Source organism: Plasmodium yoelii, assembly GCF_900002385.2.
Source record: "Plasmodium yoelii strain 17X genome assembly, chromosome: 4".
Lineage (NCBI taxonomy): Eukaryota > Apicomplexa > Aconoidasida > Haemosporida > Plasmodiidae > Plasmodium > Plasmodium yoelii.
In genome coordinates, this window is record NC_036176.2 from 232455 (window position 1) to 247767 (window position 15313).

Genomic DNA, 15313 nt, shown 5'->3' on the forward strand with positions numbered 1-15313 from the left:
CATCCTTATATAATATCCTCACATTTCTTTTACTTTATTACTCAGAATAATTTCTATATAAAATAACGTTTATCATCATTAAAAAAAAAAAAAATTTTCTGGTGAAAATAATAGTATTAAAATAATAATAAAAAACCCAATTTGTGATATTGCTTATTTTTTTATTTTTATTTATACGACATGTAAAATTCGCATATATATATTATATATATATTTAATATATGTTTTTTTCGTTTTTTTAATTTCTTACATATAATATTTTACGTACAATCTTTACGTGAAAATTATTTTATACATTATTTTTGTTAATTATAATAAAACAATGCTTAATTTAATTTTTCTATACATGAAAATACATAAAATATTTTTGTGATAATTATATAAATATTTTAGTAAATTGTGAGAATGAAAATTAACATAAATAAAATATAAGTATAAAAATTAAGTGTTTATGAGCTTACATGAGAATACATACCTTTTTATGCTCATTTTTATTACATAATACATTCCTTTATATAATAAATTTCATTGTGTTTTTTGTAAACATATAAAAGTAAATATAATAAAAAAAAAAATAAAAAAGGATCAAAAACGTATATAATTCATTCACTCTATATAATAACATTTTTATGAATCCCCTATGCAACATTCATAATTTGGCTTAATTTAATGAAAATCAAAAAAAATGAATTTTCTTAAGATTATGTCAAATGGAATAGATAAAGCGAAAGTTGCATCTTACTGTTATTTTCATTAGAATATATAACCTGCAAAATAATCAGCTGTATTGTAATAACAAACATTTTGTACATGATTGCATATATAGTTATGAACATATATATACATAAATGAAATCTATATATTTATATGAATAACACAAATTAAAAATGACATTTATTATTTGCTAATTTACAAAATATACAATCAATTAATAAAAGAAGAGCAAAACATAATTGTTTTATGTTGTATTTTAAATGATACTAAGACACTAATAAGACGAATTGTTGTATTCATTATTTGTGTTAACAGTATAACCCCAAATTTTAAGAACATCACATATTCATCAATATCAGGATTTGGAAAAAATAAAACCAAATTTTACATTGTAAATATATTAACAATATACATTATATACATATATTTATTTTAGTTGTAGCACTTAATGCGTTAATTTAATATATTTGTATTGTTATGCTTACATTACATTTAGTGTAACATATAGCCCTTTTAATTTACTAACGAAACGACTGAATATATATACTATATTTCCACTTTTTACATTAGTAATAATTTATTTTATATTTTGTCATGGATGAATAGAGAGAAATATAGCATTTTTCTTTTTCTATTTTTTTTACTTCTTACCATAGATTTATTATTTTTTCCATTTTATATTTTTTGGTAATGTGTGTATTAATTTCATTTAATTTTATTTACGAATAAATATATTATAAATATGTTTATTTCATTCGAGGCTTAGTGAAAGTAACTGCATTAGAAAAAAAAATATAGTGATAAAAGAAGTGACCAATAAGTGTGTATTTTTTTTTTATATTTTGTAATTATGCATATAATCGTCATAATAATAAAATGGTTTAAATATCTATTTTTAACTTTTTCATTTTTATAATTATTGTTATTTTATTTTTTTTATTTATTCGTTTATCGCTACCTTTGTTCTTATTTCGATCAAATAGTTGGTGTGTTCAAATTGCTTCTTTATAATACATGTATATTCCATAAATAAGCACACGTATTATATGCACATATCTATATTTTCGTAGGAATACATGCTAGATTTTTTTTGATAAATAATGCAGTAATTATTCCTATAATTTGCAAAATTCACAAGATATTACATTTATTTATACCAATATATAATAGAAATTCATATACGAAAATATTGCTTCATTTATTTTTTTTAATAAGAAAAAAAAATATATAATGAATATATAAAATTTTAGTATGCTTTGAAATATAAAATGAGCGAAAGAAACATATTGCATGATACATATATAAATAGGAAAAAATATATTTATGCATGCATATTTGTTTATATATATATATACTTTTAAATATTTATTTGTTTCAAATAAATGAGATAAAAGGCAAATAATTAAGTAATTTAAAAAAAACAAAACCAAAGAAAAAACACCATCAAATAAACAAATATACAAAAACAAATATAATCCACCCACACATAAACACATATATCTTTACAATAATATCATTAAAGCAATGAGTTATAGCGATTCGATGTCTGCATCAAATAATAGTAGTAACCAGGATGCTACTTCTGGAAAATTACAATATACTGAAAGTGATGATGAAGGAAGTGATGAGTATTGCCCAGGAGGTTATCATCCGGTTGAAATAAATGAAATATATAATGATCGTTACAGAATTGAAGGAAAATTAGGATGGGGTCATTTTTCTACAGTTTGGATTGCAACCGATTTAAAAAGTAAACCATTAAAATTTGTTGCTATAAAAATTCAAAAAGGTTCAGAAACATATACAGAATCTGCTAAATGTGAAATAAATTATTTAAAAACTGTTAAAATAAATTCTTTTGATTCTTCTTGGGTTGAATTTAAAGAACAACAAAGAGAAAGATTATTTCATTATAATATGACAAAAGGTGTTGTTTCGTTTATTGACAGTTTTGAGCATAAGGGACCAAATGGCACACATGTATGTATGGTGTTTGAATATATGGGTCCAAATTTATTATCTTTAATTAAACATTATGATTATAAAGGTATACCAATTAATTTAGTTAGAAAAATTGCCACTCACGTTTTAATAGGGTTACAATATTTGCATGATGTTTGCAAAATTATACATAGTGATATAAAACCAGAAAATGTAGTTGTTTCTACACTTGCGAATATACCAAAGCCTAGGGACTATACTAAATCTAAGTTAGAAAATAATAATGATGATAAAAATGGAAAAACTGTTACTGAAAATCATTTCACTTCGTCACCTCGTCCAGAACAAAAAAACAATATAAACAATGAAAAGGATATTGATCAAGTAAAACCACAAATTGATGAAACAGAACAAGATGAAACAGAGCAAGATGAAACAGAATCAAATGCAACCGCATTAAAGGAACAAAATGAATTTGATAACGTTGACTGGAATAAATTAACTAAAAATGAAAAAAAAAAATTAAAAAGAAAGAAAAAAAAAATGTTTAAAAAAGAAAGATTAAAAATGAATGAAGCTAATAATACAGAAGAAAACCAACAAACAAGTAAAGAAGCAAAAATTAATAATTTGAGTCACCCTGAAGATAATAGTCAATTTAAAAAGGAAGATAACGAAAATTTTAGAAATATAGAGGGTATAAAAACTGATGACATTTCATTAGAACCGATACAAATTTCTACTAAAATAACCCCTAATAATAACATGAACGCAAATCCGAAAGTTAATATAAATATAAACAAAGACAATAGTACCATATCTGGTGAATGTAATAATCAAAAGTTAAATGAAAATAGTGATATAAAATTATGTAAAGATGAAACCAAAATGGATTCAAAACAAATTATTTCTAATACAATGGAAAACAAATTATCATCTGTTAATGCAAATATGGATAATTTTTCAATAAATCAAAATAAATTATCAGATCTATCAAAAGAAGAAACAAAAGAAAACACAAAAGGGTCTATAATAGAAGATAACGAAAAAAACAAAATTAATGACAATAATAATAACCTTAATGTAAAAAAAAAAAAAAAAAAAATCAACGAACCACCATATGTTAAACATAGACTTAAACCTTCCAATTCAGACCCATCCTTACTTACTACCTACTATAACATACATGCTATACAAGAAACGTTAACAAGAAAACCGTATCATTATAACAATTACTTTTTAAATAATCCAGAAAAATTTGGATATGATAAATCACCACAATTATTGCGTAGATTGCCAATAGATTATTTAAGAAAGGATAGCTCTTTGGAGGGAAGTAACAATAGTTGTAATGATAATAACGAAAATACTAATGATACATATTCTGAAAAATCAGAAATATATGTAGATAAAGATGCTAACAAATTTCCCATTTATTGTGGTATGTTTAATCATCTAATACATCCAGAAGCAATGAAATTACATGAATCAAATAAAAAAAAAAATATTTATTCTGAAGGTCCAAATGAAAATCAATCATTGGGAAATAATAAAAATACTAATAAAGTTGTTTATATTAAAACAGAAGAAGGTGATTATTGTATTAGGCCTTATGATCCTACTGTATATTATCATGAAAAATCTTGTTATAAAATTTGTGATTTAGGTAATAGTTTATGGATTGATGAATCAAGATATGCAGAAATACAAACACGACAATATAGAGCTCCAGAAGTTATATTAAAAAGTGGTTTTAACGAAACAGCAGATATATGGTCATTTGCTTGTATGGTATTTGAATTAGTAACTGGAGATTTCTTATTTAATCCACAAAAATCAGATATATATGATAAAAACGAAGAACATTTAAGTTTTATAATCGAAGTATTAGGAAATATACCAAAATCAATGATAGATTCAGGATATAATTCACACAAATATTTTAATAAAAATACATATAAACTAAAAAATATTAAAAATATAAAAAGATATGGATTACATAAAATATTAAAATATAAATATGGTTTACCAGAAAAAGAAATAAATCCATTATGTAGTTTTCTATTACCTATGCTTTCAATAGATCCTCAAACAAGACCATCAGCATATACTATGTTACAACATCCATGGCTTAATATGGTAGATTTAGAAGATGATGAACAGACAAATACTAATAATAGGTCTTACTCTATTAATACTGTCAATTTCAAAAATCAAACACATTATGATATTTATCAAGATAAAATTAATAACAATGATAATAATAACACAAAATATTTATCACAAAATCATGATAAATATTCAAATTTTGATAATATACATGCAAATACTTTAATACAACAATTTGATGAAGGTTCTGATGACAGTTATGAAAATCAACATGAAATCCAACATCCATATCAAAACTATCATTCACATAATAATCATATAGATGAATATATTAATGACATGGGAATGCAGGATAAGGAATATGAAAGACAATATGAATATCACAATAAATACAATAATAGGGGTTATAATAACCCTTCAAATCTTTATCCTGGAAATTTTAACAAACAAATAGCTAAAGAATCTGATATACATAACTCACCAAATAATAAAAGAGATTATATGTTTTATTCAAAAAATATTCCAACAAACATGCCAATGAATAACCAATATAACTTTATTAATGATGTAAATAATTATGACAATCATAATGTTCCCAATAATCATTTCTTCAAAAGCAACCCTAAATATGATATGAATATCCCAATGAATTATAAAAAAAAATCAAGTGTAGTATATAGTGAAATTCCACACAACAAATATGATGGTGATATAAATTATTATGATAATAATCCTGGATATAAATATATCCAAAACTATGAAAAACGAAATGATTTCAAACACGAACATGAAATCGATATGGATGATGAGGATGAAGAAGAAGATGAAGAAGATGAAGAAGAAGATGAAGAAGAAGAAGAAGATGATGAAGAAGAAGAAGATGACGACGAAGAATATGAAAGGAGTCAATATACTAATGAGAATGATAATAGTACTCAGTCCCATAAAAAAATAAATTTTAATGATTATTCCGATAAAAATAATATAGAATCATATTTAAAGAAAGTAAAAAATCACCATAAAAATAAACTAATAAATACAATGCAAAATAATGAATTAAATAAATGTAAAAATTACGAAGCTATAAAAAATAGAGAAAACATAAATGCACAATTAAAAGAGCAAGCAATATTTAAACTCAATGAAACAAATATTGATAATACAAAAAATAAATTAATTGAATTAGAACAAAATTATAATCCTCAAAATTTGGGAGGATTAATAAATCCTAATAAAAAGTATGATCAATTTGAACAAATCGAAAAAACGCATATAGAAACTAAAAATACACAAGGCCATTTATCAGCCCACAAAAAATATATCCATGAAAAGCACGAAGACGATAAGGAAAATCAAATAAACTGCAAAGTTGTTAACAAAAAAAATCCGTTTGCTTTTACGTAAAAAAAAAAAAAGTAAAGCATTCATACTATTTTCTACCAATTAAATATTAATACACAAAACAATCATATATATATTATATATATATAGGAAATATTCAAAAAATGCATATTTGTTTTTCTGTATGTCCTTCCTCTATTTTTCATTTTTATATCACCAGGATGTAGAATATCATTAGTACCATTTTTTATATTAAAACATATTTTTGAAGATTATGAAGATTTATATTTACCCATACATTAGGATATTTTTTACTATTTTATGATATAATAATTATTATTTTTAAGATATCAATCATTATTCAGCCAATTTTTTATCAATTAAAAATGTAATAGATATAAGGACACATGCATTTATAAACACCTACATAATACGTATATGTATTGCGTATTTATGTATATATTTAAAAAGAAAAAAAGGTGTAAATATACTCGCAAGTATTATTTTTTTTCAGTACCCATACAGAATATACACTTAATAGAGAGGATATATTATCCATTTAAATAAAACTATTTAATTAGCATTTTTTAGGTGTAAAAATATGTAGACAATCGATGATAAAGTATTTTTCCCTAAAAGCTTTATAATTATTTTTTTTTTTCCATTATATTTACCTTTTTTTATTCGAGCATTAATCCTATATATATTTCTTATTTATCGAAACCTTATAAATTAAGGTTGTTATAATTAAATCAACATTTATGTGTTGTTTTTACGCGACAAATTTGTTATTATTATTATTATTATCATCGTTATCATTATTATTATCATTATATATTTCGTTTTATTTCACCACTTATTATTTTTTTTTTATTTTTTTTTAATTAAAAACACCGAAAGTACACTAAATATAAAATAATAAATAGGCTATTGCTAAAAATTATACATAAATGAAAAATTAAAAAGGACTTAAATCCTAAAATTTTTCAAAATAAACAAATCCCTATAGTTAATATGGAGAATAGAGATAATAATTACCCTAATTTTATATAGTCTCTTCAATATTATGGCTTTATTTTTTTTTCACAGGCATTTCCATCCTTTATAGTTATATATTAACTAAAATTATAGATATATGGCATATTATATGTATATAACATCAAAATAAAAGATAAAAAAATAAATTAATAAAACAATTAAAAATATATTTCATTAAAATTGTTTCAATACATTGTACTATAATTATAAATATCTCAAAAAAACGAAAAGCCTTAAAGACTATAATTTGTTTACACACACAAATCCGCATTATCTTCGTTATAGTCTTATATTTTTATTATTAATGATGTTTTATGATAGTATAAATTATATTAATAAATGATGTGATAAATATATATATTGAACAAAACTGTTAATATTTACATTCACACATTTTATCAGTTTATATTTTATATATCAAATTATAATACAAGTTTTTTTATATTAAAAAATTATTATTGTGTAAGTGTATGAACGTTCATAAACATATCTATATATGTGCAACTATGCTTGTATTATGTGAAAGATATTTATTCTTGGTACATATTTATAAATATTTAATATTTTTATTTCTTTTATTTTTAATTAATAACTTCTATATTGCTTTGTTTTTCCACATCATATTCCCTTTTTACATTTCATATAATTTATAAATTTATTATATATATTGCGTAGTAAAATAATCGAATTTCCAAAAAAAAGAGAATAATACATACATTTAATTTACTCATTAATTTACTCATTAATTTACCTATAAAAAATACAGTACATTATATACATGCATAATATGCTTGCATTGTCATTTAAAATATATATCTCACATATGTAATATATTTTTATTTATTTATGTTTAGTATATAGTTGATTGTCGTATTATGGGGTACATTTTGTTTATTAGATCATAAATTTTTATTAATTTTATGAAAATAAAGGCAAAAAAGAACAAAAAAACAAAATGCCCAAGGAATGAACTTAATTTACATTCAAAAGTATATAACACAGAATATTATAAAAATAAAGAGTTGAAATATTTAAAAGAAAAAAATACCCATTACAGTAAAATATTTTATAATAAGAAACATATAATTTATATAAGGATAAAAATGTATGAAAAAAGGTGTAATGAATATAAATATATAATTTAAAGCTGATGAAAGTAGGGGGATGGATAAAAATAGATAATGATGAATACACCATATTACTGAAATAGAAAAGGAAAACAAAGAGAAACAACAAAAAAAAAATAATATATACATCCAAATTAGTCAATATATCTAAGTTACTAAATTTTACAAAAGTAAAAGCCGATAAAAAAACTAAAAGAAAACTTAACATACACTCAAAGAAAAAAAGTATTCATTTTTTCATAGAAAAAAGGACATATAATATGCGATTTTAATATGTAATTATATAGAGAAAGAAAAAGGGTGATTTAGAAACATGAAACTGGTGAGCTATCAATTTGTTAGATTATTGTTTCTCTATATACTACTTTATCAAAATTATAATGTAATAAACGCTTTAAATAAAAATAGGCATGATATTATACACAATGGAATACACCCAAATATATATTGTTCAATAAAATGGCACAATAAAAATATTTCAGAAAAAGTAAACAAAACTAAAAATAGGCATGCACTAAATTTTTTAATACCACAAAATAGTTTGCAAAAAAGGGACCATAATAATAGTGCCAACATAATTAATTACACATTTATTAAAAATGGTAACCACAAAAAAATATTTAATTGGGGAAATAATAATAATTTATTTCTTTCCCCTTTTTCCTCTCAAAATGTTAAAAGCCATACGAAATTATACAACCAAAAAAACACACTGTCAGACATATATTCCAAAATTATAGAAAAAAATAAATCCAAAAATAGCCTATTAAATGATATGACCAAACTTTTTAAAATAATAAAAAAAAGTAAATATATATTTTGTTTGGGGTTTTTATTAACTATTATATCTTCTGTTATGGATTCTTATATTCCAATTTTTTTATCAAAAGCAATTTCACATGTAATGAGTAAAAGTGGTGAAATAATTGAAAAAATAAATGACACACCTTTTAAATCAGTTTTTTTATTTTCCAATTATAAAATTAATAAACCGCTATATGCATATATATTAGTATCAATTTTTAGTTTATTATTTTCATCCTTCAAATCTTATACATTTAATTTATGTGCTTATATAAGTACAAACAAATTGCAAAATCACTTATTTAGAGTATTATTGCACAAAAATATTAACTATTTTAAAAAAAAAGGAACAGGAGCATTGTTAAGCCGATTGAATATAGACTCTTCTGAATTAATTGATATATTTACTACTAATATAATAGTGTTATTACGGAATGTTATCAAAATGTTATTATCTTTTTATTTTCTATACAAAATTAATGTTAAACTTGTGTTTATCCCTTTATGTATTGTTTTATGCATTTATAATATCTCAATTTTATTTTCAAGAATATTTCGAGCCATAGCAAAAGAAGAGAGTAATAATCTTGCTCAATCAAATAACATCATCGAACAAGCCATTAATAATTTCTCACTAATAAATACATATAATACACATAATGAAGAAATAGAAACATTTAATAACTCTATTAATGATATTTGTAATACCCGAATGAAACTTGGATTTTTTTATATTTTAGAAAAATTTATAATTCGAGCAATTGACATAATTACATTTATTAGTACACTTATTGTTATTAAACAAACTATTCAGAACAATAATACTCACAATGATATTAGACAAGTTATTTCATCTATTATATATATACAAAAAATTATATCTCAATCTTCTACTATTGAACAACAATATTCACGGATTCAAGAATTAATAGGAAATGCTGAAGATGTAATTAAACTAATTGAAAAAGATACGTTCCAAGATAATCAAAATAAATCTATTCATTTTAAAAATTCATATACTAACTTTTTTAATTTCACAAATTTAAAAAATTTTATTTTCAATTATCCTATTTTAAAAAAAATGGAAGCTATTCAAAAAAATACAAACTATGTTACTAATATTATAAAACCTAATTATATTAAACTTTTTGAAAGAAATTATAATAATTTATCAAAATACATAATGGATGATAAAGTTGAATTGGAAGAAGTTCAACCAAATAAGGAAATTCTACATGAACAATTCCAAATTGTTAATAAAACTGGACATACAGATAACAACACAAATAAAGAAAATGGACATATTCCTGAAAATTCAACAAAAATTAAAAAAAATAAATTTGATATAAGTATTCAAGAAATACATAGTTTTATCAAAAATGATCATGAACTTATAATAAAGTATAAATTAGATAAAAAATTCACAAACTTTTTAAAAACAAAATATAAAAAATATATTATATCACTCATTGTAAAATTATATGAAAAAAGAAATAATTTTGTAAGTGATGAATATTTATTTATGTTTGATAATATTAGTACATTTAGCCAATTAAAAAATGCAGATAAAAAAAGTATACTCAAAATGAGCAATATAACAAATAACACAATATTCATAACCCTTCTAACTTTTCTATTTTATAATTATTCAAAGTTTTATTATAAAAAACAAAAAAAAAACCCTATAAATCTTTTAGAAAAAAAAAAAATTAAAAATACTTGTACTACACAAGATACAATTAATAACAACAACACATCTATACTTATTGATGGATATAACAACACTTCTAATGAAAATATTGTCGAATCTGATTCTTCGAATACTGAAGATATAAATATTGATGATGTTATAAATGATCCAATAATATGTGAATTAAATATACATGGTACTTCTAGTCAGGCAAATTATTATTGTGTTAATAATAAATTACATATTCCCGACACACCATATAATAGAGAAATGGATAAAGATATTACTCTGAATTCGAATGAAATAAGCAAACAAAATAATTTATACCAAGCAAAACAGATAGACCAAGCGAAACAGATAGACCAAGCAAAACAGACAGACCAAGCAAAACAGATAGATCAAACAAAACAGATAGATCAAACAAATAATACACCAATTTCACCACATTGTGACATATCCACTAATGAAGACAATTTGATAAAGTTGAAAAACAAAAAAAAAATAAAAAAAAAAAACTTTAATAATATATTATCATATATTATGCAAAATGCTATAAAAGAAATTGAAATATTAAGATATATTGATGAAAATTATAAAAATATAAATGAAAAATTAATAATGAATAATATAAATGATGACAATAAAAAAGGAAGTACTCTTACCTTTAAAAATGTTGATTTTTATATTGAAAAATATCCAAAAAATAAAATTTTATCAAATATTAATTTACATTTTAATAATATATATACATATGGAATATTAAGCTATAATAATTCAGGAAAAAATGCATTGACAAAATTATGCTCAAAATTGTATACCAAAACTTATGGTAATATTCTTATAGATAATGAAAATATTGAAAATGTTTCAAAATATATATTAACAAAAAAAATGTCAATAGTTGAAGAAGATACTTATTTATTCAGTGATAGTGTAATTTATAATATTCTTTATTCATACAATTTTAAAGAAAAAAAAAATTATATTAATAATAATTTATCCTACTCCTATTATAATATAGAGCTGGATAAAAATAATATAAAAAATTGTTTGCATTTATTTCAAAGTGATAATGATATTCTTCTAAATAAAGATAAAATTAACGAAACTACAACTAGCCAACACACAGTTACACACACACCTGATCAAATTATACAAGATAATTTATTATTAGAAAAAAAAAATATAAAAACATGCCTTATGTGTGGAGATCAAATTGATACAGCTTTATTTGATCATAAAAATAAAAAAATTAATATATATAAAAAATATAAAACACATTTTATTACCAAATTATATAAAGAAATAATAAAAGTATCCAAAATTGTCTGTTTAGATAGTTTAATAAATTCATATAAAAATAAATATTTCCATAATATTAATTCCCATAATTTATCAGGAGGACAAAAACAAAAAATTTCATTAGCTAGAGCTATAATTAAAAACCCAAAAATATTAATTTTAAATGAAGCTTTTAGTGCTTTAGATTCAACAAATGAATTAAATATTTTTGCAAACATAAAAAAATATCTCCCTAATTCCACTATTATTAATATTTCACACAAAATTACCACAATTAAACATTGTGATTATATTTATGTTTTAAAAAATGGAAAAATTATTGAACAAGGGTTACGAACAAAATTACAAGAAGATAAAAACAGTGAATATTCGAAAAAACTCACCGAATTTTAATGTTAAAAAATATTTTATCGCTACACAATTCATAGAAAAATAAAAAAAAATATATCCATTCTCAAAAAAATAACTACATATATCATATAGATAATTGTCGTGTATTCTCCTATTCTATTCATTTGTATTTATTAACAAAACAATAGATCAATTCTCAAATAAAATGACATATACTCACACTTTATATTTTTAATTGGACATAAATATAGCTCTATTTATGTACCTACTTTATATAAACAAAATCAAATTTTTATTTTTTCGTAAAGATAAGAAGAAAAATAATTCACATTATTTATTTCATCATCCATTCTTTAATTTTTTGTTTTTTTTCTTTATTAAGAAAATACAATTTGTACTTATTTGTTATTTTATTTTCATATAGAAAAAATTATACTTACAGAATTATATATATCACGTGTGTGTGCATATGTACTTATTTTTACATGCCTGCACAAGTCATAATTTTTTCCTTAATTTTTTCCTTAATTTTTTTTATACTATTTATTAAACATGTCAACAATGTTATATCACCACATGCCCCATTTATTTACTCAAAAATTTGTACATTCAAAATATTTTACACAATTTATTTCCAATTTTTTTAATACTTACAATTTGATTGATATTAACACAACTTTATATTTATTTTTAATAAATTCATATTTTAATTTTTTTAATATAATATAATGTATTTTTATATACTATACTATGCACATTTTAAGTCTATAAATTTGTGAAGGATGCCTTCCATTCTTACATATATGCATGGGCATTTAATTATAAAAACGAAATGAGCAAATTAAAATTGTATAAATAAATAAAATAAAAAGCCAAAACAAGTAAACGGTAAAATGATACACATATCTATTTTTAAAAATATATTCAAAATTGAAATAATTTACATTTTAATAATATTGAAACAAAACAAAATTCACACAAAAAATATATATATCATAATAATTTTCCTATATGTATATTAGGATTTCCTTTTCATATTTCAACATGATCTCTTTTAATTTCTATATCCTTAATTACCTTTTTATTAATTTGCAAAAAGTACTTTAACTTCTCTTTTTGATCATATAATAAAGCCGATGCTAATATACCAAATGAAAATAACATTGATTTTTTAAATTTATTATTATTAAATGTATATGTGTTAAAATTCATGAAGCGGGTATAGTTTAATTTCTTGTTTAAAGCGGAGTATTGATTTGCTCCTATTTTTTTATCTATCTTAATATATTTTTCATTATATTTTTCTCTTTTTAATCTTTCATCTTCACTTAATTTATAACTAACGAGTTTAGCAACGAATGGCCCCACATTATCTCCATTTTCTATGAAAACCTGCACATATTAAGAAAAATATCGAAATATATACACACACATAAAATATATACATATCTGGCTAATAAGAGAGTTGCTTATTTTAATACAATTTCTTATTCCCCCATTCCATATATTCACATTTGTATGCTCATCCATATACATATATATATATATATATACATACAACTATTGAACACAATTTTGGCAACTTTCCTTATCTAACCTTATGTGTATCATCACAATATGGAAATTTTGCTGATTGCCAACATCGACAAACTCGTATAATTTTTTCTTTCTCATTTTCAGAAGGACAACTTTCTACTAGCTAAATTTTTTTTTTATTTAAAAAATGTTAATATTAATATGGCTTGGTAAAAAGTATAACATAGGACAAAAAATTACCAAAAACAAAATCACAAAATTTCAAATATTTATAAATTCATCCAATTTTAACACTTACATGATTGTACTGAGGAAACTTGTTTGTATTAAAGTTTATGTGTTCAAGATATTCTAAAGGGTCTTTCATATTTTCATCATACTTATCATACTAATAAAAATTCATATATTTTAATTTATTTTACACATAAATCTTATATTTATCCCTATTTTTTCTTCGCAAAAGTATATTTTCTTATAATCAGTTTAACATATAAAATTTAATCATATTTTAAAAAATTAAAGAATTGTAAAAAAAAAAAAATTAAAATAATTTAACTTGAAAAAAAATTATAAATATGTATATATTGTATATTTATAAATTTATTTTCACCACTTAGTTAATATTTAATATACACGTAACATTATGTACATTGCACAAAGTATATAAATATTTTTTTTTGTATTATAACAACAATAAGTTGAGTATACATTTGTTTAAAAAATATAAATTTATTTTTTGTAAATTATTTCGAGGGATATACTATTTTAAAATTAATCAAATAATAATAATAATAGTAGTAGTAATAATAATAATAATAATAGTAGTAGTAATAATAATAGTAGTAATAATAATAATAATAAGAAGAAGGTTATAACAGCATGCCGTGGCTGTAATAAGAATGGACATAATGGCAACAGCAATTGTTGTCAACCTTTTCAACTAACCATTTATTTTTTTCAATAAAATGATAATTTTCATTGTGTATATTTCTTAAAAATGTAAAACTAGCACATATTTTAGTTATCCCTTTTTATCTATAATATTTTAACAAAACTCTATAAAACAGGTTGTATTAAGGGATATCAAAATTTTATGAAATTTATTTTTTTTTACAAAAAGAATATATTTACATGTGTGTCTCATATGGAATTTATCAAACATATATGGTCATAAATAAATGCCATAATTTGGTATTATTATAACAGATAAATTTTTAAAAATTTTAAGTTTTTTTTTGAATGGATATGTAATCCTATATCGAAATGTGTATTTATTTAAAAATTAATAAATAAATGAATAATAGATGAATAAATGAATAATAGATGAATAAATGAATAAATAAATAAATGAATAAATGAA

The 15313-nt window shown here is 21.4% G+C and overlaps 3 protein-coding genes across 3 annotated transcripts; 2 read left to right on the plus strand and 1 right to left on the minus strand.

Annotated features, from left to right (window-relative positions):
• Nucleotides 1-2238: 2238 nt before the first annotated feature.
• Nucleotides 2239-6168, plus strand: PY17X_0403300 (uncharacterized protein; the record flags this gene model as incomplete). The annotated part of the gene is made up of 1 exon (XM_722148.1): nucleotides 2239-6168. One exon carries the CDS (start codon nucleotides 2239-2241, stop codon nucleotides 6166-6168), a length of 3930 nt encoding a protein of 1309 aa, XP_727241.1.
• A 2415-nt stretch (nucleotides 6169-8583) lies between these two features.
• On the plus strand, nucleotides 8584-12459 carry PY17X_0403400 (ABC transporter B family member 4, putative; the record flags this gene model as incomplete). The annotated part of the gene is made up of 1 exon (XM_719098.2): nucleotides 8584-12459. The coding sequence occupies one exon, from the start codon at nucleotides 8584-8586 to the stop codon at nucleotides 12457-12459; it is 3876 nt and encodes a 1291-aa protein (XP_724191.2).
• Nucleotides 12460-13449: 990 nt separating this feature from the next.
• Nucleotides 13450-14320, minus strand: PY17X_0403500 (CDGSH iron-sulfur domain-containing protein, putative; the record flags this gene model as incomplete). The annotated part of the gene is made up of 3 exons (XM_022955048.1): nucleotides 13450-13809; nucleotides 14015-14116; nucleotides 14252-14320. The coding sequence occupies 3 exons, from the start codon at nucleotides 14318-14320 to the stop codon at nucleotides 13450-13452; spliced, it is 531 nt and encodes a 176-aa protein (XP_022811531.1).
• Nucleotides 14321-15313: the final 993 nt, after the last annotated feature.